Source organism: Poecile atricapillus, chromosome 1 (assembly GCF_030490865.1).
Source record: "Poecile atricapillus isolate bPoeAtr1 chromosome 1, bPoeAtr1.hap1, whole genome shotgun sequence".
NCBI classification, from domain to species: Eukaryota; Metazoa; Chordata; class Aves; order Passeriformes; family Paridae; genus Poecile; species Poecile atricapillus.
The window spans coordinates 3,464,351-3,485,249 of NC_081249.1; the positions used below are offsets into that span (position 1 = coordinate 3,464,351).

Genomic DNA, 20,899 nt, shown 5'->3' on the forward strand with positions numbered 1-20,899 from the left:
GTTCTGTCTCTTATTCCCAAGGAGCAGAGCCTGATTCCCCCTGACTGCTCCCTCCTCTCAGGAGTTGTGCAGATCCAGGAGGTCCCCCCTGAGCCTCCTTTTCTCCAGGCTAAACAACCCCAGCTCCCTCAGGTCCCAACACACAGCACCTGCCCAGAATGAATTTCAAAATATTGTGTAAACAGAAATATTCTTATTCACTGACCACAGTGAGAGTCACTGCTGCACTGTTTGTAAGGATGTATATGTGCACTGAACATGCAGTAAGAGGGATCCATGGATGAAATCATGGCATTCACTTGCCAAAAGGAATCAAGTGATTAGAAATTACTCTGTTCTCACTTTCGGTGCCACGAGTTCTGCCACTACCCAGCACTTGGCTTGCACAGCTCACTCCACAAAAGTCAACGAGGTGACAAAGAGAACTGGGAATTTGCTCTGGGAGATGATCACAGAATATCCTGAGTTGGAAGGGACCCACAAGGAATATCAAAGTCCAGCTTCTGGCCCTGCACAGGAAAAACCCAAGAATCTCATCACTTTCTTTCTTGAGAGCAGTGTCCAAGCGCTCCTGGAGCTCTGGCAGCCTCGGGGCTGTGCCCATTCCCTGGGGAGCCTGGGCAGTGCCAGCACCCTCTGGGGAAAGAGCCTTGCCCTGATCTCCAGCCTGAGCTGCCCTGGCCCAGCTCCAGCCATGCCCTGGGTGCTGTCCCTGTCCCAGAGCAGAGATCAGAGCTGTCCCTCGGGAGGAGCTGCAGATCCCAGGAGCTCTGACCTCAGTGTGCTCTGCTCCAGCTGAATGAGAATGAAGTCAGCTGAGAATAATAAAGAAGGTAAAAGAAAACATAAAAGATGAACAAATTCAATGATGCCAAGGCCTGAACCCTGACACAACAGTAGAACATGTCAGCATGAAAAAAAATAATCTTAAGTCATTGTTCCAAAAATATTCCCCATGCTCACAGGGACAGTTCCCACTTGGAGAAGCACAAGAGCAGCAGTGACAGAGCTCCAAGCCAGGGGCTCTCACACTCTGTGCTGTGAACAGCATTATCTACACACCTAGGGCTAAGGCAAAGTTTTTAAACAGCTGTCACACCTTACCAAAGCACTCAGCTTTTACAGCCAGGGAGCAACAATGCCAAACTCCTCTACTTTTTGGTGAGGGGAATAAAAAGAGGGGCCCATACCCAGCAAGATGAATTCCTGCCCTCACTGCACTGAAGGGCACATCACAGTGATTAGTGAGCTGACCAGGAGAATCACAAGCTTGAGCACAAGGCAAAGTAATTCTTAAATGAAACCAGCAGGGAATAAAAGAAAAAGCTCTGCTGCTAAAGGAAGCTCAAACACACTTTTTTGAACCCAGTCATCCAAGAGCAATTATTAAGCTCTGTTGTTTCTGAATACACTTGGCCTTAAAATATTAACATGTGCTTTTTGTTTTATGCCTCAGACTGCATGAAATGAATTAAATACACCCAAAATGGTATGAGCAATCTCTCAAGCACCAGCTAGTTTAACAACAAATCTTCTGCTTTAGCATGAAAGGCAAAGGTTTAGGTTTTTCAGTCATATGAGGCATCATCCTACAGTTCATGTGTTAGGCATCTCTCCTGTCCACTGGCAACATTATTTGAGGCATGCCTGCAACGTTTTCACTCAATTAAAAAAACAAACAAATAACAACAGATGCATAACCACTTCAAATTTTTATTCTTTATGCAGCTGGGAGTTTACCTGACTTCTTTGAGAGTTATGAAGGCAAACCATAGCACTTTGCAGGCAAAATGTAGCAATATCTGCAGCTGCTCAAACTTTGACACAGTATTTTCTTTTTTTTTTTTTTTTTCTGGGTAGTAATTAGCCATGTTGGTTTGCATGTGCTCAGAGTAATGACACACACACACACACACACACAAATAACTCACTGCACTTTGTGACTCACTGGCATGCCTTCGCAGAAATTACCTTGGTCACACTCTGTGCACCAAACACCGTGGGGAGAACTCTCCAGTGGGGACAGTCAGTGTTTTATTTTAGCTGTGAACAATCCATGGCTGAGTGAAAAGCCAGTCGATAGCCCCCTTTCCCCCCCAAACCTGTATAAATATTTTGTTTCAGTGGCGTTTGAATGGCAGAGTAAATGAGTTTCATCCTTTGTTTCAACCATAACAGCGCCTTGTTTGAAGTTGCTATTTCAAGCTGGGAGAGCTGGGCCTTTATTTTTCAAAGATGTTATTTCCTGAGACCCTTTACTCTGTGAACTTACAGCCACTGGAGCTTCATTGTTAATTGTCTTTTTAGGGGCACAAATATACAGCCTTTCCTTTCAAATTCAGCACGGCTCTTGTTTATTTATGCTGCTGAATGCAAACTCTCTTTGGAGGAGGCATCCCTGGTGCTGCAGGGATGCCAGGAGCAGTGGGAGGAGGTGCAGGGCTCTACTGGACCACCAGAGATTTTTGGGGCTCCCAGGAATTCGCTGCTCCAGCCCAGCCCTCCCTACAGGAGCTGGAGGAGGAGAAGAGGAAGAAGAGGAGGAGGAACACGTGCACCCCAAACCTCCCCAGCCAGAGGAGCTGAGCCAACATGCAGATGAGGGTGCCACGCACGCCGGGACAGCACGACAGGGATTTTCACTCCTGTGTGTGTCCTCTGCCTCTGTGGCGCAAGAGGAATTCTGGAGGAGTTAAGTCACAGCTCTGGAGCTGCAATGCAGCCCTGCCACATACCTGCCTCCTCACATTCCCTCTCCACACTTCCAACCCTGGCATTTTTAGGATCTTATTCCCCCTTTTTGTTGTCCCCAGTGAGAATATGGTGTGCAGACAGCGAATGAAGCCTTTCCCTGGGATGCTCTGACCATCAGCTGCTGCCCTTCTCTCCCTCCAAGGAGCTCACAATTCAGCTGCTCAGATCAGAAATATATCAAAACAATCCCCTTGGACAGCCATCCAGTGCCAGGTACTTCAGAAACATCTAACTGGTTCCTTTACTTTAATTCACTACAAAAAAGTAACTCTTCTGCTTATTTCTGAGGCACTGTTGCAGAGAAAGGCAGTTTAAAAAATCAGAAATAACTCCTTAGCACTCATTTTCAGCACAGGTCCTCATTCAAACAAAATAAAAATCATGATCAAGAAGGACTGAAAGAAAGTGTTACCTATCTGGACTCCCACAGAAAAGAGAACTTTGCAATGCTTTTTTCTTTAGTCTTTACCAGTTTTCTTTCCTTTTCTCTTTCTAGCTATCTTGAGCACCACAGCTAGCTTTCCCTCACTCCTACCAAAAAAAAAAAAAAAATAAAGCAAAAATATCAGAAAAAACATATCTCAGAAGTTTGCAGCTAGATGCTGATTCAATTATTTTTAAACTGATACATAACTCCCCCGTTTGTCTCTGGCTCACAGAATGCCAACACACACAGGAATAAAACCACAGAAAATTGTGAGGAGGATGGACAATTCCTAAACTAGAACCAAACACACGGGCACAATACAAACACCAACCCAAACCTATTTTTCCTTTGACTCTCTCAGTTAATGATGTTACATTTTGAAAATGCAGAGGGATCACGGAATTAAAGAGAAACTTGAGCTGGAAAGTTTCAGGTCTCCACTGTGACCTTCTGCTGGGTTTGCTCTGAGCTTTGGCCACTCCAGATCAGAGACTCCCACTGGGAACATCGATTCCCAAATATCGAATTGGCATTTTCCCTGCTGCCACTGTGCACCTCTGGAGGAGTCTGGCTTCTCCCTTTGCTCCAACCTCCCATTAAGGAGTTGAAATTAGCAATGAGATTCCCCATTAGCCTGCTTTTCTCCAGACTAATGAAACCCAGCTCCCCCAGCCCCTCCTCATACATCATGCAGCCCACTAAGCACAAACCACTTCTAATGAAGTCTGTTCCTATACCAACAACAAGTAAAATTTAATGAACTTAAATGCTCTTACATAAGAAGAACTGCTTGAAAAAATAAGACCTTTCAATAGAGCAAAATATGGCCAGGTTAATAATTTTGCTCTGGGTCCCAGAATGTTAATTTAGCAAGAAATAAATAACTCCCAGCCTTTCATCTTATCTTTCTGACAGATGTTTCCCCTATAAAAAGGGTGTCATAATTGTTTTTGTCAGTGTTATAATTAAAATTGCTATGCAGCTGACATACAGTTTTTAATGGTTTCCCCTAGGATTATAGCAGATGTTGCCTTATTAGATCAGGCTCTCCTGGAGTAAGAAATGTCATTGGCATAATCAAGACACTTCTTTAAGCCTCTCAAAGTAGACTGTCACAATTTTCCCAGTAACATTTGACCCTAAGGGATGAAATATATCCTGCTTTTCTAAAGAGAAAGTTTTCTAAAGGGTTTGAAAGAAATACTAAAAAAAAAAAAATCCAGTTTTTGCTGCAGCCAGAAATAGCTGGAAGATACAGGAGGGAGCTCTGACAACAGCACCAGCAAGGCCAAAGAAACTGTGGCTTTTTAATGGCAAAAATATTCACAGGCAAAGGTAGAGGATCAGCTGAAATCAGGTGAGGAGCTGAGAAATAGCAGTTAGTGGGCTCTTATTATTAAGAAAAGTTACAACCCTATGACACAACTGTTAGTTTGAATGGGAGCAAATTTAAATAAAGCAAGGTGTAAGAGCAAGCTCCTCTCTAAGTGTGGTTTGGATCCCTGGTGTTCACCGAAAATCCAGGGAAGTGAAGGGGGAAGCAAGAAGCAAGGGTGGCTCCCATGGTCAGCCAGGCTGGCCAGCCGGGAAGGGTACATGGATCCCTTGTCTGAACGCACACAAAGTGTTTAATATCATTATAAATTGTTTGTAGGTGATTTGGCATGAGAATCAGGAAAGTGAGGTGGCTCCAACCCAAGAAAAGCCACGCAGACCCCTGCCTGCCTGTCCACAAAATCTCTCCAGCCCCTCAAGGGGAACTCACTTCGACAAAATAAATTCAGCAGAAAGTAACTTTACAGTTTGGTGTCACTGAGCTCCTTGCAACTTTCCAAGGGCCACCAAATTTTCTCCCCAAGGTGTGAGGAACGCCAACTCTGTTTCACAGGCTGCGGCGTCAGGATCTGCGATTCGCAGGCTGCAGCTTTTTTTGCGTCGCATCCCGTTTTATATTAAGAACTCCCCAAAATAATTGCGGAAGGTGCGACATGACATAATCGCTGAAGTTCCACAGCACCAAGTGTCGCAGTTTACTTACGAAAATCACAGAATCGGGTTGGAAAAGATCTTTTGAGAGCATCGAGTCCAACTTGTGTCAGACCACCAAACCAGGGCACCGAGTGCCACGTCCCGATGCTCCTTGAGCATCTCCAGGGATGGTGACTCCACCAATCTCCCTGGGCATCTCTAACGCCTTTCTGTGAAGAGATCCTTCCTGAGGCTCAAACAGGCTGTTTCTGCTTGGGATTTTAGGGGTTAACTCTCCTATCTCGACGAGAGGCATGAACTAAAAAAACAAGCGTGGAAAACGTCCAGCATGAATTATCTCACGCATAACCGGGGGGGAAGAAAAAAAAAAAAATAATAATAATAAAATAATTAAAAAAAAAAAAAAAGTCTCTCAGAAGGATGTTAAAACAGCTGACATAAAAGAGCTTTTTCCCCCCCTCTTCCTCCCGGAGCCGCTCGGCATCCCCGGCGCTGCCGGAGCCGGGGCCGAGCGCGGCTGTGCCGGTACCAGCGACGACAACAAGCGGAGGGGCCGGGCTTGCGGGAGGCGGGTCCTGCCGCCTCTCCCCGCCCGCTGAAGAGCGCCTGCGAGGGCGGCCGGGCAGCACAGCGCGGAGCGGAGCCCAGCGGCGGCGGAACCAGCGCGGAACCAGCGCGGCAGCACCGCGGGCCGCCCGCACCCGCGCCCCGGCCGGCAGCGCCCACGCACCGCCTGCCTTCCCTGCCGCATCCCGCCCCTTCTGTGCCCCCCTCCTTTCGCCGGGACTCTCCGCCGGGATCAGCGCTGTTGTTGTTGGCCGGCGCGGCCGCATCGAGGATATTTTGGCTCGCCGAGAGGCAGCGGCGCCTCCATCCCTTGGACGCCGCGTGTGGGGCCGGGGCCGCCGCCGGGGAGGGAGCGCAGGAGCGCCGGCATCAGGGGCCAGGTGAGGCGGGGGCGGCGGGGATGGAGGGGGGGAGAAAAGGAGAAAGGGCTCATCGGGACCCCTCCTCGCTGGTGCTGCCCGGACTCCTTCTCGCTGGTGTGCCCCGAGCCATCCGCGCCGCGGATTCTCCTCGGGGACGCCGATCCCTCAGCCCGGCCCGGGGGCCGTGAGGGGCTGAGGGGAGCGGCCGGGGGCTCATCCCCCGGGGAACGCCGCGGGCCCGGCAGGAAGGGGTTAATGGGCAGCGCGCTCTGGATTTGGTTAGGACTTTAAAGGGACTTAAAAAAAAAACCCCAACAACGTTGGGCTGTGTGATCTGCCCACCGAAGTTTTTTACGTGGGCGAAGCGTGTGTCATGTGTGTGAGAAGCCGGGCAGGCTCCCGGCGGAGCCCAGGGGCTGCACGGGGCACGCCGTTCCCTCCTCCCCTCTTCCTAAGAGGAGGCTGTTTTTTCCCCTGAAAAAAAATTGCTATTTAAAAGAAAAAAAAAAACCAACAAAACATCCAGGCAAAATATTCCCCTGCCTGCTCTCCCCTCCCAAAAAATCCCCCCGAAAAAACAAGGGAAAATCGCATTGGAGGTCCATCCGATCCATCGGGAACACCGGAGCGCTTCGCTTCTCCCTGTGGATGCTGCCCAGCTGCGCCCAGCTGTGGGCAGGCACCTGGCTGCTGCTGAAAAGAAGGCGATCAGAATTCAGGAGTATTAGTTAATAAGTGCCTGATCCTGTTGACCCTGTTCTGGTTCACCCACTCAGCTATGCGGGGGTGTTGAGGAAGGTGTCCTGCCAGTTAAACCAATTATAGCTGGCAAGTCGCAGTCATCAGCATTAGTGGAGGAGTTGGAGGTGAGGCCCAGGCACACCGTGTTGGGCCGTAGTGGCTTTTCTGAACTTGGAACAGCAGCTTTCTAAGTCCGGCAGAAAGGCAGATTTAACCCTCTGTGCCACGGAAATCCGCCTTGCCTTTCCAGGTCTGTTTGCCTTGTGCTGTCTCTGTAAGGGTTTTGTATCTCAGGGCTGGGAATTTGTGCTGCAGATGGGGAGAAAGCTGATGCGGGATGAGCAAGGGATATATAAATTCCTCTGTTTTGTGATACTCGGGTGGAGGAAGAAACGTGCTGAAGAAATCCATGTGTTTTTCAGTCAGAGCTCAGTGTCTCATTTTTCAAAAGCTTTCCCTAGGAACAAACCCAGCACGGAGAAGCAGGGGCTTGGGTTAATGAGCAATGCAGTGTAATCAACACTTGGTATAAACCTTTTGTCTTAGGGCCCTAAACATCTCTAAAGAAAGAGAAAAAAAAAAAAAAAAAGGCAGGAAGGAGAGAATCCCAGCCCTTGTAGTGGATAGGGACGTGCCTAACAGGATTTGTGGAGAGGTCAGAATTGCCCACAAGTGCCAAGAATCTTATTTGTACCCCTAACCAGGGATCAGACCTCAACTTACAGAATATACATAGAATATTTTCACAAATACTCATGTTCCTAAGCCAGTTATCCCTGGACACCAGAGCAGAATTCAAAGGCAAAACAAAGGGTATTGGAAATTGCCTTACACTTTTTAAAAAGCCCAGTCAAATGCAAGGATAAACAGTTGTTTAAACTGTGGCAAATTTAATGAACAGATTAGGATGCTTGCTGAGTGAGACTCACGCTGTGTGAAATTCTTTGCTGCTCAATGAGATGTGTAATTTAGATCAAATATTTGTACGTGCTGTTTGAGGTAAAAAACATCGTTCAGTAGATTGCCCTTTTTGAGTAACAGTAATGAATATTCTTTTCAGTGTCAGTCGGTTTATTTTGTTTCAATTATAAGGCCCAGTCAAGTTGAAATAGGCCTTTCATGTTAAGGACTCTTGCTATTTTTTTTTTTTACATTTATTTTTAAGTGATCAGCTATTTAAGAGTATGAAAGGGTTCCTTGTCTTTGGCTGCTGGTTGTTTTTATTTTCCTCTCTGTTTACATGGACAGCTTTTGAATGTGTTGCAATTTTTAACAAGCTGGGCTTACTTTGTTTAGATCCTAATTTACAGGGTTTTTTTCTGAATTTTAAAGTGATTTTGTTTTTTGTTTTTTTTTCTTGTTTTAACATGGTGAATGATAGATTTGGCTTATAATAAGTGATCACAGTTTTGTGGAAATCTTGATAGTGTCCTCTGTGGCTATTTAAGTACAAGTCCATGTTTTCAGGCAGTTGCTATGGAGCAGGGGAATTCAGCCCAGTGCTGTGAAAAAAGGGAAGGAAAATTAAAAGTGTAGCTTGATAAGGTATCAAGCTGCAAGTTCACTGACACCTAAATTGCAGCATCGTGATAAACCTTAGCAATGGCCATAAAACTGGCTTTATTCCTCATGTTTGATCTTTTCCATAGGATATGAATCTTATCACTCTTCTCCTTCAGTGATATATAGGGGAAAAGTTACACAGGCCTCACACAGCTCTGTGCCTGGTAATAAAGGCAATATTGATAAAGGTTTGACTTCAGTGGCATGAATATATTGATAGTGGTCCCATTGTCAGCCCTTTAAACAGGGAATTTTACTGCATAAACCCTTTTTCAAATAAAACTCAGGCCCTCTAAAGCTTTATAAATGTGTTAGTCCTGTGTTTAGAAAGTCTTGTGGTTTGGAGTAAAGTAGTAAAGGCAGGAGGTTGGGGACACTGGGATTGGCTTCTGTGATTATGCATGGAGGGGTGAATGCAGGAGGTGAAGGTGTATCACAGTGCCACTCTGTCACTCCTCTTCCTCTGAAAGCCAAAGTCTGAAGTGAATCACGGCCTCTGAGAGGGCACAGAGTAAGCAAAAGTAACACAGAACTGATTACCTAGGATAATAGGTGAAAAGTTGGAAAAGACCCCAAAGAGACAGGTACTCGGTGGGCAAGAGCTTTCTGTGGGCTTTCCAGGCAACCACAAATTTTGTGTGAGCTCTCCCAGCTGAAGAGCAAGGTGAGAACTGCCCTGTGTGCTTGGGAAAAGCTTTCCCTGTGTCTCACTGCTGCACACTCTGTGCCAGAGCAGTCGGGTACATCTGTTAACATCTGCTTCCTCCTCCTTTGGCAGCGTTTCTAACGTCACCCCTCTCGTTTTTCAGATGAGTGACTTTGGGATCAGGAACATGGATCAAGTAGCTCCTGTGTCAAACATGTACAGAGGAATGCTCAAGGTGAGTACCCTGGAGCTGTCACCTCCCAAATCCAGCCGGTGCTTTTGTTGTGTTCCTGCAGTGCTAGAACAGGAATTGGATAAGCCAAGTGAACATGGGTTTAATTGCTCCCCTGTAATCTTCTGCCAGAGTATTCCCACTGAGTTCCACGGGGATGTGAAAAGCAAGACTGAAATAGGAAGGTTCAGATCTTGCACCCTCAACCCTCTTTCGTTTCCCTAAATACTAAGAACTTGAAAGAAGTAGACAAGAACTGAGTTCAAATTGGCTTGTATTGGTGGAACTTCTGCTGAAATAAAGGTTAAAGATGGGGGAGCAGGAGAGGATTTGTGTCTTTAGTTTGATGAGACTGGCAGAGACCTCTTCTGTTAGGAGTGGTCAGGTTTGGTACTTTCCTGAGCATTGTTTGGAATAAAAGTAGATTGTTCACTTACAACTGTTATTAATGGAAGCCAAATACATTGTAAAAACTCCAAAAGTTATTACATTTCTTTCATCTTTGGGTAGACTGTGTCTGTTATTTGTTTTGAAAGGAATTTACAAACTGAGGTCAGCAGACTATAAAGGCTCAGTCTCAAAGGGCTCCCTCCCTCCCCTTTCATGCAGGTTGCTTTTTAATCCCAATATCAATTTTTTACACAGCATTGATTAATGTTAACCAATTAAAGGTTAGGGAGACCCTTTCTGCTCTCATTAGCTTTGAGGAATGGCCATGGTTTGAAGAATCAGTGAGGCTCTGGGATGCTGGCTGCTCTGACTCTTTATGTCCCCTCTTAGCTTTTTACTCCTCACAAAAAAATCCAAGAGATCCCCCAACTTAACATCTGTGTGCTCTTAACACAGTGGGTATTCTAAGCACTGAATATTCAAGTGTTCAGTTGTCACAGAATTAAGTCAGAGATTTGTGTTCTGCTGTGCTGTAGCTGTTCACGTTCCATTTTATTTCGTTCTGCAGTAGTTACATGTATTGAAAAGCCAAACAAAGTTGTTGTGTAACTGATAGGATGAGCAGAATTCATTCTGCATTGTGTTTTCCCTCTTTTACTACTATTAAATCAAGAACGTGCTTACACAATAATTTTCTCCCTTTTGAAATATGAAACTAGCGCGGTATGGATTTTACTCACTCACATGCCACAGCATTTTTTCCAGTGACTCAGGATAAGGGTCAGCTATTTACACAAAATGCAGGAGTTTCCAGATTGTGTTGAAAGAACTTGCCCTTTTTTTTAAGTGCTAGAGATGAGTCAGAGCTTTTATCTAGTAACGTATAAAGAATCTTTTACCAGCAGATTTGGCAGCTGTTATTAACTTGTTTTATTCAGACATGAGTCTTTCCAAGGGCTGGCTTTGACTTGAGTTGGGGAGTACCTGAACCAGAGGTCCACAGTTTGTACCTGCTGGCCAGGAGATTTCTGAATGACCATCATACTGTTTGTGGTGACATGAAAAGTTTGGGAATGTGAGGGGAAATTAATCCTAATTTGCTATTCCAGGAACATAGTTTAGGTTGCTTTTTGCATTGCACCTGAACACTACCCTGAAAAATCCTTGCCTTGTCCTCAGCTAAATCCACTCCGTTGACACAAGCTGGCAAATCAGTGTTTGCCCAAACCAAATAAACATTTGCAAGTTGCCTTTGTCTCCAGCTCCCTGAAGGGCAGGAGCTGCCACGAGCCAGCTGCAGCTTTCCAGAGCAATGTTCTATCCTCAGCTGCCTTTAAAAAAATCTCAGTGGCCACTTTTATCCATCTTTGCCTGAAGATATTGCAGATACAGTTTCCCTGTGACTAACAAGCAAGTTTCTTAAGTTGTTTTTGAAGTTATTTCTTCCTCTGCTCACATTCCTTCTGCCCCCCAAAGACTGAAGTGGTTGGGGGGAATTTACTAAATTCATTACAGTATTTCAGGCATACACAGCACAAGTCCAGTTTGAAAGGAATTAGGCTTTCAAAATATAACAAAGTTTCTTGAATGTCAGTATATCAGTAGAATCCAATTTATCTGGAGCATTTTTATCAGTCTTGTTTATCCCTTGCTGTAAAATGAAAGTAGAATTGTTTCACTGAGCATCTGAGCACTTGCAAGGCTTAAAAAATGTGGTTGCTGGCAAATCCAGGAAGGCAGAAGTGTAAAAGATGCTACAGCATCCTTCCTCAAGTCCTGTAAAGCTGGCTGTAGCTTCAAGTGATGTGGTTCAGATGAGTTTTATCCTTCAGAAAACAAAACAAAACAACTTCATAAATCTACTGTAGGTTTTGCACTGGCGGTTTTTCTCATAATTTACTGATCTGCCATCAAATCCTCATCAAGTGGATAATCAATTTAAAAGGGTTAAGGAAATGAGGATTTCTTTAAAATATACCTGGAAATAAACACGTAGTTATACACACACACACACACACACACGTGTATTCTCTATTGTTAAAAGCCTCAATTACAGGAAAAAGCTGAGAATATCTTGATTTGGCTTTACTGTAAGCTGCAGAACATCCCCCACCTCACCCTTATCAGTGGGTTTTAGTCACTGGTAGCAGAAGCTGTGCCCTCATTGTGGTTAAGTTGCAAAGCTGGCTCATTCAAGGTAGTGGTTGTTCGTGATCTCCAGATCTAGGAAACCAAACCCAGACACTTCCTAGCAGTGGAGTTCACTGCTCTCCAGCAAAATGCTTACGTTGTTCTGTATTTATTCTGTTCCTTTGCAGCGTCAGCCAGCGTTTGACACCTTTGACAGCTCAAACTCGCTTTTTGCTGGGTATTTTTTCTCACTCAGTGAAGACCAAACGCTTCAGGAAGTGCCAACAGGATTTGACTCCACTTCTTATGGTAAATCTTCACTTTGCTCCTTAGTCCACTCAGCAGATCAGAAATTTTTGTCTAAGTAACATTTCCTGGGTGTGCAACATGGATTTTCCTAAAAAGATGTGGTTTAATACACAAACTTGTGTGTACATGCTTGGTTTTATTCATGTGAGTTTCTTGGTGGATAGTTGCTGTTTTCTGTACTGGGAAGAAATAGGAACTGGGATTCAGTAGCCTAATAAACTGATTTTTTTGTGAAAGAAGCCTTAGTAGGAGTTTAAGCAGAACTGAGAGTTTAAAAATCTCTAAAAAGAGGGTTTTGTGTATTTGAATTTGCAACATCTCAACCATAATTAAAATGCAAATATTCTAAAAGCTGTTTTGATTCTCTGGTGTTAAATCTCAGTATGTTTTATTCCATATCTTAAAAAACAGGGTGGAGATGTTTTAAGATGTTTTTAAGTTTTATTTGTGTGTGTGTAGGTCAGTATTCCACCAAGAGTTCCCTATAAATCCTTGCCTAAAATCCCTGAAAAAATGTAGATATTTTACCTGATGCTGCTTTTATCTCCCCTTAGGGAAAGGAAAAAAAAACCTCCAGCCCTCAAACCCAGAAAACCACAGGTTCTTTGTTCTAGTGTGATTCTAATCAGTCACCTGCTCTGGTCAGCAAAGCAAGTCCTTGCAGATATTAGGAAGGGTGTGGTAAAAACAGAATTAAGCACAAGTGGAGTCTGTAGATAGTCTGGGAGAGCAGGAAGAGCTGCACAGCTCTGAGCTGACTTGGAATCTGCCAAGAGCAGCTGGGATAGGGGAAGGTGTCCCTGCCATGGCAAGGATGGCACTGGATGGGCTTTCAAGTCCCTTCCATCCCAAATCATTCTGTGACATCGTTCTATGATAAAATGAGGCATCTTCTGGTAAAAATTGACCAATAAGAAAAGCTGAGTGGGAGCTGAATTTATCCTTAAAATAGAATCTTCTTGTAAATTTGAAAGTCAGTGAAGTAGATCAGTGATTTATACTGACACACAATGGTGCCAGCTTTGTGGTTTGATGCATTATTCACCCCCAGCTTGTTACCAGTCACACTTGTTTGGTCCAGATGATGGAATAATCCATTGCACCATGTGCTTGGGTGATGAGATATGATAAGGTCTGAAAATGCAGTGTTGAATAGTGCAAGCTGCCTCTTCACAACCCTGCTGCCAGTTACTTAGCTCTCAAATTAAATAAAGATTGTCTGGAGTTGCAAAGAAGTCTCAGGGCAAATTATGGGTGGTAAAATAGGAACAAGCAGTCTCATTTCCCTTCAAAAAAAAAAAAAAAAAATAAAGTTTCCCTGCAACAAAGGCACTTTATGTAACCACTGAGAGTAAATAAGGATCTATGCATGGAAAGCTGCAAAGCTCTAATTAGTGATGCAATCTTATCAAACGAGTAGCACAGAGATTTTAGAGCATGGTGATCTGTGTTTTCCTAAAACACCAACTTTCTAGCATCCTTTTTATTTTTATTTTTTTTTAAATTCTTCAAACAGCAAAACCCAGTCACTCCTTTCAGTGGCCTGAAGTTAATGTGTCTTCTTCCTCCCCTCCACCCCTTTTCTTTTCTTGCAGAGTCGAACAACTGTGAATTGCCTCTGTTAACCCCGTGCAGCAAGGCTGTGATGAGTCAGGCCCTGAAAGATACTTTCAGTGGTTTCACAAAGGAACAGTGTCGGCTGGGTATCCCAAATAGTAAGTGCTTGCTATTTATAAGCTTTTTTTTATTTTTTTTATTTTTTTTTTAATGCTAAGGAGGAGGCTGAATAGCTGCTCTTTGAAAAGGAAGGAATGATGTCAGTAGGAAATACAAGAATGGATCCTATGTGAATTTGGCACAGCTTGCCGTGGAAAGGCCAGACTTGCTGGTGTTAAAAATGGGTGCATGGAGAGCTCATGCTTTGGCAGCATGAGAGAGAATCAAGCAAGCTGAGGACATCTCTGGTTTCTGCAAGTGAATGCAGAAAGAAAAGAGAGGACTGGGTTGTTTTGGGTTTTTTTTTTTAATTCAAGAATACATTCATTCTGAATTCATTCAGAACTCAATTACTTGGCTAAATAATTTTATTTCTTTTTAATTCACTGCTTTCTAAGGAAGATTACATGGCAAGAGTTACCTCTAAATGTTGGATCCTTCCTGTCTTGCAGATCCCTGGCTGTGGACTGAACAGCAAGTTTGCCAATGGCTTTCATGGGCTACTAATGAGTTCAGCTTGGCAAATGTGAATTTCCATCAGTTTCTTATGAGTGGCCAAGACTTGTGCAACCTGGGCAAGGAGCGTTTCCTGGAACTGGCACCTGACTATGTGGGTGATATTCTGTGGGAACACCTGGAACAGATGATAAAAGGTAGTTAAGAGAGCCAGAAAAAGCTTTTGGTTTGGGGCTCTCCTAACAGAAACAGAAATGGGACTCGATTTCAACACTGGTTTCACTATGAAGGGCTTTAGTGCATATGAAAACTCGAAATGAACTTTAAAACTTGGTTAATAAAAGCATTATCAGCACTGTCAGTACATCCTTGGTATGCAAAGCACAGATCCAGATAGCTGCAGACATTCTGTGTGCAGGCTGAGTACATTTGTGGGCAGGTTTTATTTGGGAAGATCACTGGAATAAATGAGGTTGGGGTACCAGCACTGTAAATACCCCATAAATAAAACAGTTAACCCCATAAATACAAAGCTAACCAACAGTTGGACCTTAAAGCACACTGCAGTTATTGTTGGTTTTAAGTTTTATGTGAAAATGCAGTTGGTGAGATGGTTTCAAAGCCTGTTGGAAGTTGGTTGGGTTTTTTTTAGTGTGATTTCTATCATGAGAGAGAATGCAAATAGAGTGTGATACTAAAATTGTTGTGAATGGTGACCCCAAAATACTCACAAGAGTCAGAAGCTTTCTATAGCATACAGGTTGGATCTTTAAAACTATAAACCCAAATTTTCTCCATTTCTCCTCTCCCCAGACAGCCAAGAGAAAACACAGGATCAATATGTGGAGAACTCTCACCTCACATCTGTTCCTCACTGGGTCAATAATAATTCCTTAAGTAAGTTTTTTTTAAAAATTCGTATTTTGCATCTCTCAGTTTATTCTAAGCACGTCACAGACTCCTGGGTAGAAACAAAAAGCACCAGAATAGGTACTGTGCTTGAACATTTGACTTCAGCTGCTCCAGCCTTCTTTCCTCGTGTTGTTCAATTGTCACCTAATTTATATCGGAAATCATTTGAAGAGCAAAGGCTTTGAGAAAATGAAATTTCCCTTGCTATGCCAAACCTTCCATCTGTGGTGCAGAATGACCACTCCCATCTCTAGCAAACCAGGGCAAAAGCTGGGGAAAAAGGGAAGCAGCAAGAGTTCTGTTTAGGCCTTTTTAAAGGCTCTGGGAGTGTGCTAGAGCTGTTGGAAGTGTGTGGGATGCAGTGCTGGCTCCCTCGGATTGTTTGATTGATGGTGTGTTTTATTCTGCCACAGTCAGGCTTCAGCTCAGCCTGATTACACCACTTAATGGGGAGAGCCTTGCTCAAAACCACTTAAACTTCCCCAATTTTTTCTGTAGTTTCCTTGAAGAATGAACAATGGGCATTTGTGGCTGGCAAGTTACAGAGGGGGATTTGCAGAATCTGATTTGGTGTATTTAGTGTATTAGTTTGTTTAAGGGTCTCCAGGGGGAAATCATCTAATTCTTTGGTTTCTTTTTTCAGCTGTTAGCGTAGATCAGAATTCCTATGGAATGCAAATGCCTGGATACCCTAAACCCCTCAGTTATCCCAAACCCAGTCTCCTGACTGACGTCTGTCAGACTTCCACGGCACCGAATCTCCTCAACCCAGAACAAGACTTCCCATTGTTCCCTAAAACCCAAGCAGATGCTGTTGGTGTGAACTACTGTGCAGTAAACCAAGATTTCCCAAGGAGCAATCTCAATTTGCTGATGGATAACTCTGGTGAGTCGTTATCTGCATGATAAACACGAGGCCAAGGCCCCGTTCCGAGCACCTCTTCCTCCTTTGCCTGATTTATATGGACAGGCTGGATTGAGGGGGAGGGTAAAAAAAACCCAAAAAACCACTTTCTATTTTATTTATTTTATTGTTTTATTTGATAAAAGGCAAGCTGAGAGAACACGAATCCAGCGACAGCGGTGCCGAGAGCTACGAGAGCTCGGATTCCATGCTGCAGTCCTGGAACAGCCAGTCCTCCCTGGTGGATCTGCAGCGTGTGCCATCCTACGAGAGCTTTGAGGATGACTGCAGCCAGTCCCTGTGCCTGAGCAAACCTACCATGTCCTTCAAAGACTACATCCAAGAACGGAGTGATCCTGTGGAGCAAGGGAAACCAGTTATACCAGCAGCCATCCTGGCTGGCTTTACTGGTGAGTGGTGGGGCAAAATGGTCACTCCTGTTTTCTTCTGTAGCATCAGTGCTCCCTGTAAGTGGGTGCCACAGGGGTAGGGACCACTAGTCACAAATAATTTCAGTTTTATATGTGGCTAAACAAAGTCTTGGGGATTATCCACCCAGTGCAGGAACAGACAGGCACGTCAGATCAAGAAAAAAATCAAATGCAGTTTTTGATCTGTTTGAAAAAGAGGAGAGCTTGGACAAAATCTCCCAGATTTGGAAATTCCCACAGGTGTTGTTAAGGCCTTGTTGCTGTAGTCCTTGCTGAGATTGTTTTTTTCCTGTAGGGTGTTTGCCAAGCCCAAGACTTCAGGACAAGCCCTGGAGCTCAAAATGCAGCTGTTTGGGAGGTGGGAGTGAGGGTTAAGGGATCCACATGAGAGGCAAAGGCATAACTTTTGTCAAATCCTTTGTTTCCATGAAAAAAAACTGACTTCATTTTTACATGGGGAGGGAGCAGATTTGTGCTGTGGAGTAAAACCTTAGGTTTCTTTCTGATCTATAAAAAAGATAAATCAGATTAATTACCAGGTCTGTGATACGAGTCTGGTCACATACGTTGGTTGTGGTTAGAGCTGGCAGAGGTATTAATTTGTGGTTTTTCTGTGTCTCCTCTTTCCCAACAGGCAGTGGACCTATCCAGCTGTGGCAATTCCTTCTGGAGTTACTGACTGACAAGTCCTGTCAGTCATTCATTAGTTGGACAGGAGATGGATGGGAATTTAAACTTGCTGACCCAGATGAGGTATGTGGCTAATTGGGGTGAAAACAAAGATTTGGGGTCTGATCTGACATCTGTGGGCCCAGTCCTGGCTATAGATGCTGTACATCAAATATGGTAGTGCTGCTTTTGAAGTATTTTGGGAACTTCACTCATTAAAAGTGATGCATTTTTATTTTCTGATACTGTTTCCAGTAGGGAAATTATTGTATTAAGATATGGCATAAAAAGTCCAGTGAAACTTTTTGATGTTAAAAAAAGAAAAGAAAAAAGAGGGGATAGAAATCATGAGCTCCAAGGAACTTCACAGCATTGAACTTCCAGTAAAGAGTTGTCCCTACTGCCTGATAGCAAATGAGGGGTAAAACAGGGTTTTTTTGAGAGAGCAGATTGTGCCAGAGCTCCAGGAGTGTTTGCACAAAACCCTCAGGCACAGGGTGGGATTGTTGGGGTGTCTGTGCAGAGGCAGGAGTTGGGCTTGGTGCCTTGTGGGTCCCTTCCAGCTCAGGGTGTTCTGTGATTCGTGGGGTTGTCCTGTGCAGGGCCAGGAGCTGGACTGGTGGTGGGGTCACCGTCCCTGGGGGTGTTGAAGACTTGGTGTGGCACTCAGTGCCATGGGCTGGTTGACAAGGTGGTGTTGGGTCATAGGCTGGGCTCTGTCTCAGAGGTCTTTTCCAGCCTGGTTGATTCTGTGATTCCTTCCAGCTAAGGATATTCTGTGTTTCTCAGGGCTGTCCAGTGCAGGGCCAGGAATTAGATTTTGGTCCCTGTGGGACACTTCCAGCTTGGGATATTCTGTGGTTTCTCCATAAACCTGACCTCCTTAAGCATGTTTTGGCCCATCCCCTGCAAACTGGTGTCCTTTGCTGTCAGCCACCTTCTCCTGGGTGAGAAAATCCCTGAGAGATTTGCTGCTGTTGAGCTCTCTTGTGGGATCAGTCACCAGCTCCTCTCTTGTGAGGTTGGGCCATCCAAAGCAAATGAAATGCTGTGTCTGAGGAAGGGTTTTATTTAACTGGCCGCCGAGGAGCAGACGAGTCGAATAAAGCTGCATTTTGCTCTCTGGCAGGTGGCACGGCGGTGGGGGAGGAGGAAGAACAAGCCCAAGATGAACTACGAGAAGCTGAGCCGGGGCCTGCGCTACTACTACGACAAGAACATCATCCACAAGACGTCGGGCAAGCGCTACGTGTACCGCTTCGTGTGCGACCTGCACAACCTGCTGGGCTACACCCCCGAGGAGCTGCACGCCATGCTGGGCGTGCAGCCCGACACCGAGGACTGATCCCGGCCCCGGCTCGTGCGTCTGGAGTCACCAGTGGGGACAATGCCCGGGAGCCGTGGCAGCCGGGCCCGCCGTGCCCGGGGGGAGGCTGCCCAAAGCGGGACCTTCATCCATTTTGTAACCGCGGAGAGCCGGAGGGAAGCGGCCGAGCGGGGTCGGTGGGGCTCTGCGGGAGCGGGCACAGCCCTGGCTCCGGCGTGGAGACACGGGGATGCTCCTGGGGTCAGCATTTCTGACCTGCCCTGCCCTGCCAAGCGCTTCGACACTGCCCTGAAAGGATGGGGTTGGCTTTGAAACCAAAGGTTGGCTGTGAGAAACCAGCGATGCAGCAGAACTCTTGCTGGGATGTTTGTGAAACACCGCCGTCCTCATGCAGGTTATTTAAAAACAACCACAAACTAATTTATTTTAAATGAGCAGTAAGGAGACCGGTATTACTTTTGTTTTAAAGCACGTTTTATTATTGTTATTATTATTGTTACTACTCCAGAAATGTGCTGCACAGGTACATAAACACTCTCGTGTCCAAAACCAGATGTAGCAACTGTTAAAAAAAAAAAACAAAAACCAACCACCCTTTTAAAAGAAGGGAAAATCATACCATTTCAATATTCAGTTTGTATATATTCTGTGATTCCTTTGGAAACTCTGATGTTCCTATTTAACAGATACTGTATAGTGTAAATTAAACTAATTGTATGTGTGTTTTGAAATAGGATGAATGTAAACTTATCAAATGGAGGGGGGGAGGGGATGGGTTTCATGTTTGTCTAGGATATACAACCTTCTGCAAATATTTAATTGGCCTGAGAGACAGCAGAAGTTCTATACTCAGTGTGCATGCATTTGGGGGGACAGGGAGGGAGGTCGGGCTCAGGATTTTGCCAAGCCTGAAGCTGGCAATTCTTTGTGCATTTTGGCATTTTTACAGGAAAATAATGTTGTATTCTGGGACATAAAAGGGCCTGTTTGTGGTTTCTTCTGTAACTGAAAAATGAAACTATTAATATGGGTAAAATTACCTTTTTTTCTTTATAAATGGCATATGTTTTTAAACTTCTATGCATGTACTTTTAAAAAAAAATTTATATACAAGCCTTATTTTTTCAGTTCACTCGTCTCTTCCTGCAGTTTATTCTGTATGATTAAAATACGAATTCTATTTTTGGAAATAACTGTGACTCCTTTTCAAAGATCAGGAGGGTTTTATGTAGCAGCTATTTTTACTGCAAAAAAAAAAAAAAAGGAAAAAAAAAATCACTGGAAAACCGTACTTTGTAAGAAAGCTTTATTTTTTATCTGAGCTTGATGTACAGTTAAATGTGTTGTACAGTGTGAGAGGTTTAAAAATATGACTCTTCATTAAAACCTCTTGAAAAGAAAATTTTGTGTGTGCTTTTTCGATCTGGAAAGTTTCAGAGGAGTTCCTTTCTTGTTTGTTTGGTGATTCAATCCTTGTCCATCCTGCTACCACCACCCTCAACAGCTGCAGGATGAAAAAAGGAACCCCCAAAAGAAAATAACCAGCCAGGCTTAGGGCTTGTTGGAGAAAATACTGCAGGAGTGCTCCCTCAGGCTGATGGTCTGGAGCTGAGCTAGATGTGTGCAACCACTCTCTCTGGGTAGAAATTGAAGTTAACACCTTTGTGTTGTGCCTCTGAAAGGAAACTGGCAGCTCTGTGGTGTGAAAGAGTGTTTAAAGTGGTGGGGGAAGATACTGAAAAACAGAAGTGGGATGACAACTTTGGCTTAAACTGTTCCTCTCCTGTGCAAAGAAACCTGACTGTCTCCATCACCCTCTTCATCCCTGCACCTCCCAGAGAAGCAGCAAATACAGAAACATTTCCAGACATTTAAGAAGTAAAAAATACAGATATTAAATGATGCTGGCCCTAAGCCTCTTTATCTTTCTACCAAACTGTGTCTTGCTGTTGCTTTTGGTGTAGCCACCGTGTGAAAAATCATGGGACTGGAGCTTTCTGGGAAATGTGCCTTTCTAAATGGGATGTGTCTTGCAGCACCTTGCTCTTCCCTGAACAGCTGCACTTATTTTTCCTTGTCCTTCAGCCTTACTTCATGCTCCTGTGAAGGAAAAGAAGAAAAAATGGTGGTTTGGGTTGGAAGGGACCTTAAAGATCATCCCCTTCCCTTGCCATGGGCAGGGGTAGTGCTACGTCCTGCCTGTGGTCCTGATCCTGAGGGAGTTATTTATTTTGCATGAAAATAAAAAGTATTTGCTGTCATGATGAATGTGGGTTGTTTTTTTTTTTTGCCATTCTCACACCATGGCTGCAGAGCACTAATTGTCTTCTCAACCTGGTCAAGTCTCATTTGCAGCTTTTTTTTACCCTGAACA

At 44.4% G+C, this 20,899-nt stretch overlaps 2 protein-coding genes across 2 annotated transcripts in view; both read left to right on the forward strand.

Annotated features, from left to right (window-relative positions):
* The window catches only part of B3GALT5 (beta-1,3-galactosyltransferase 5), a 359,311-nt gene that overhangs the window by 75,285 nt on the left and 263,127 nt on the right, over positions 1-20,899 (forward strand). The gene's annotated exons all lie outside the window — the stretch shown is intronic.
* On the forward strand, positions 5,760-19,920 carry ETS2 (ETS proto-oncogene 2, transcription factor). Its single transcript, XM_058834195.1, has 10 exons — positions 5,760-6,117; positions 9,213-9,284; positions 11,990-12,110; positions 13,706-13,825; positions 14,279-14,479; positions 15,096-15,179; positions 15,838-16,080; positions 16,245-16,508; positions 17,164-17,282; positions 18,328-19,920. Exons 2-10 carry the CDS (start codon positions 9,213-9,215, stop codon positions 18,541-18,543), a joined length of 1,440 nt encoding a protein of 479 aa, XP_058690178.1. The 5' UTR covers positions 5,760-6,117; the 3' UTR covers positions 18,544-19,920.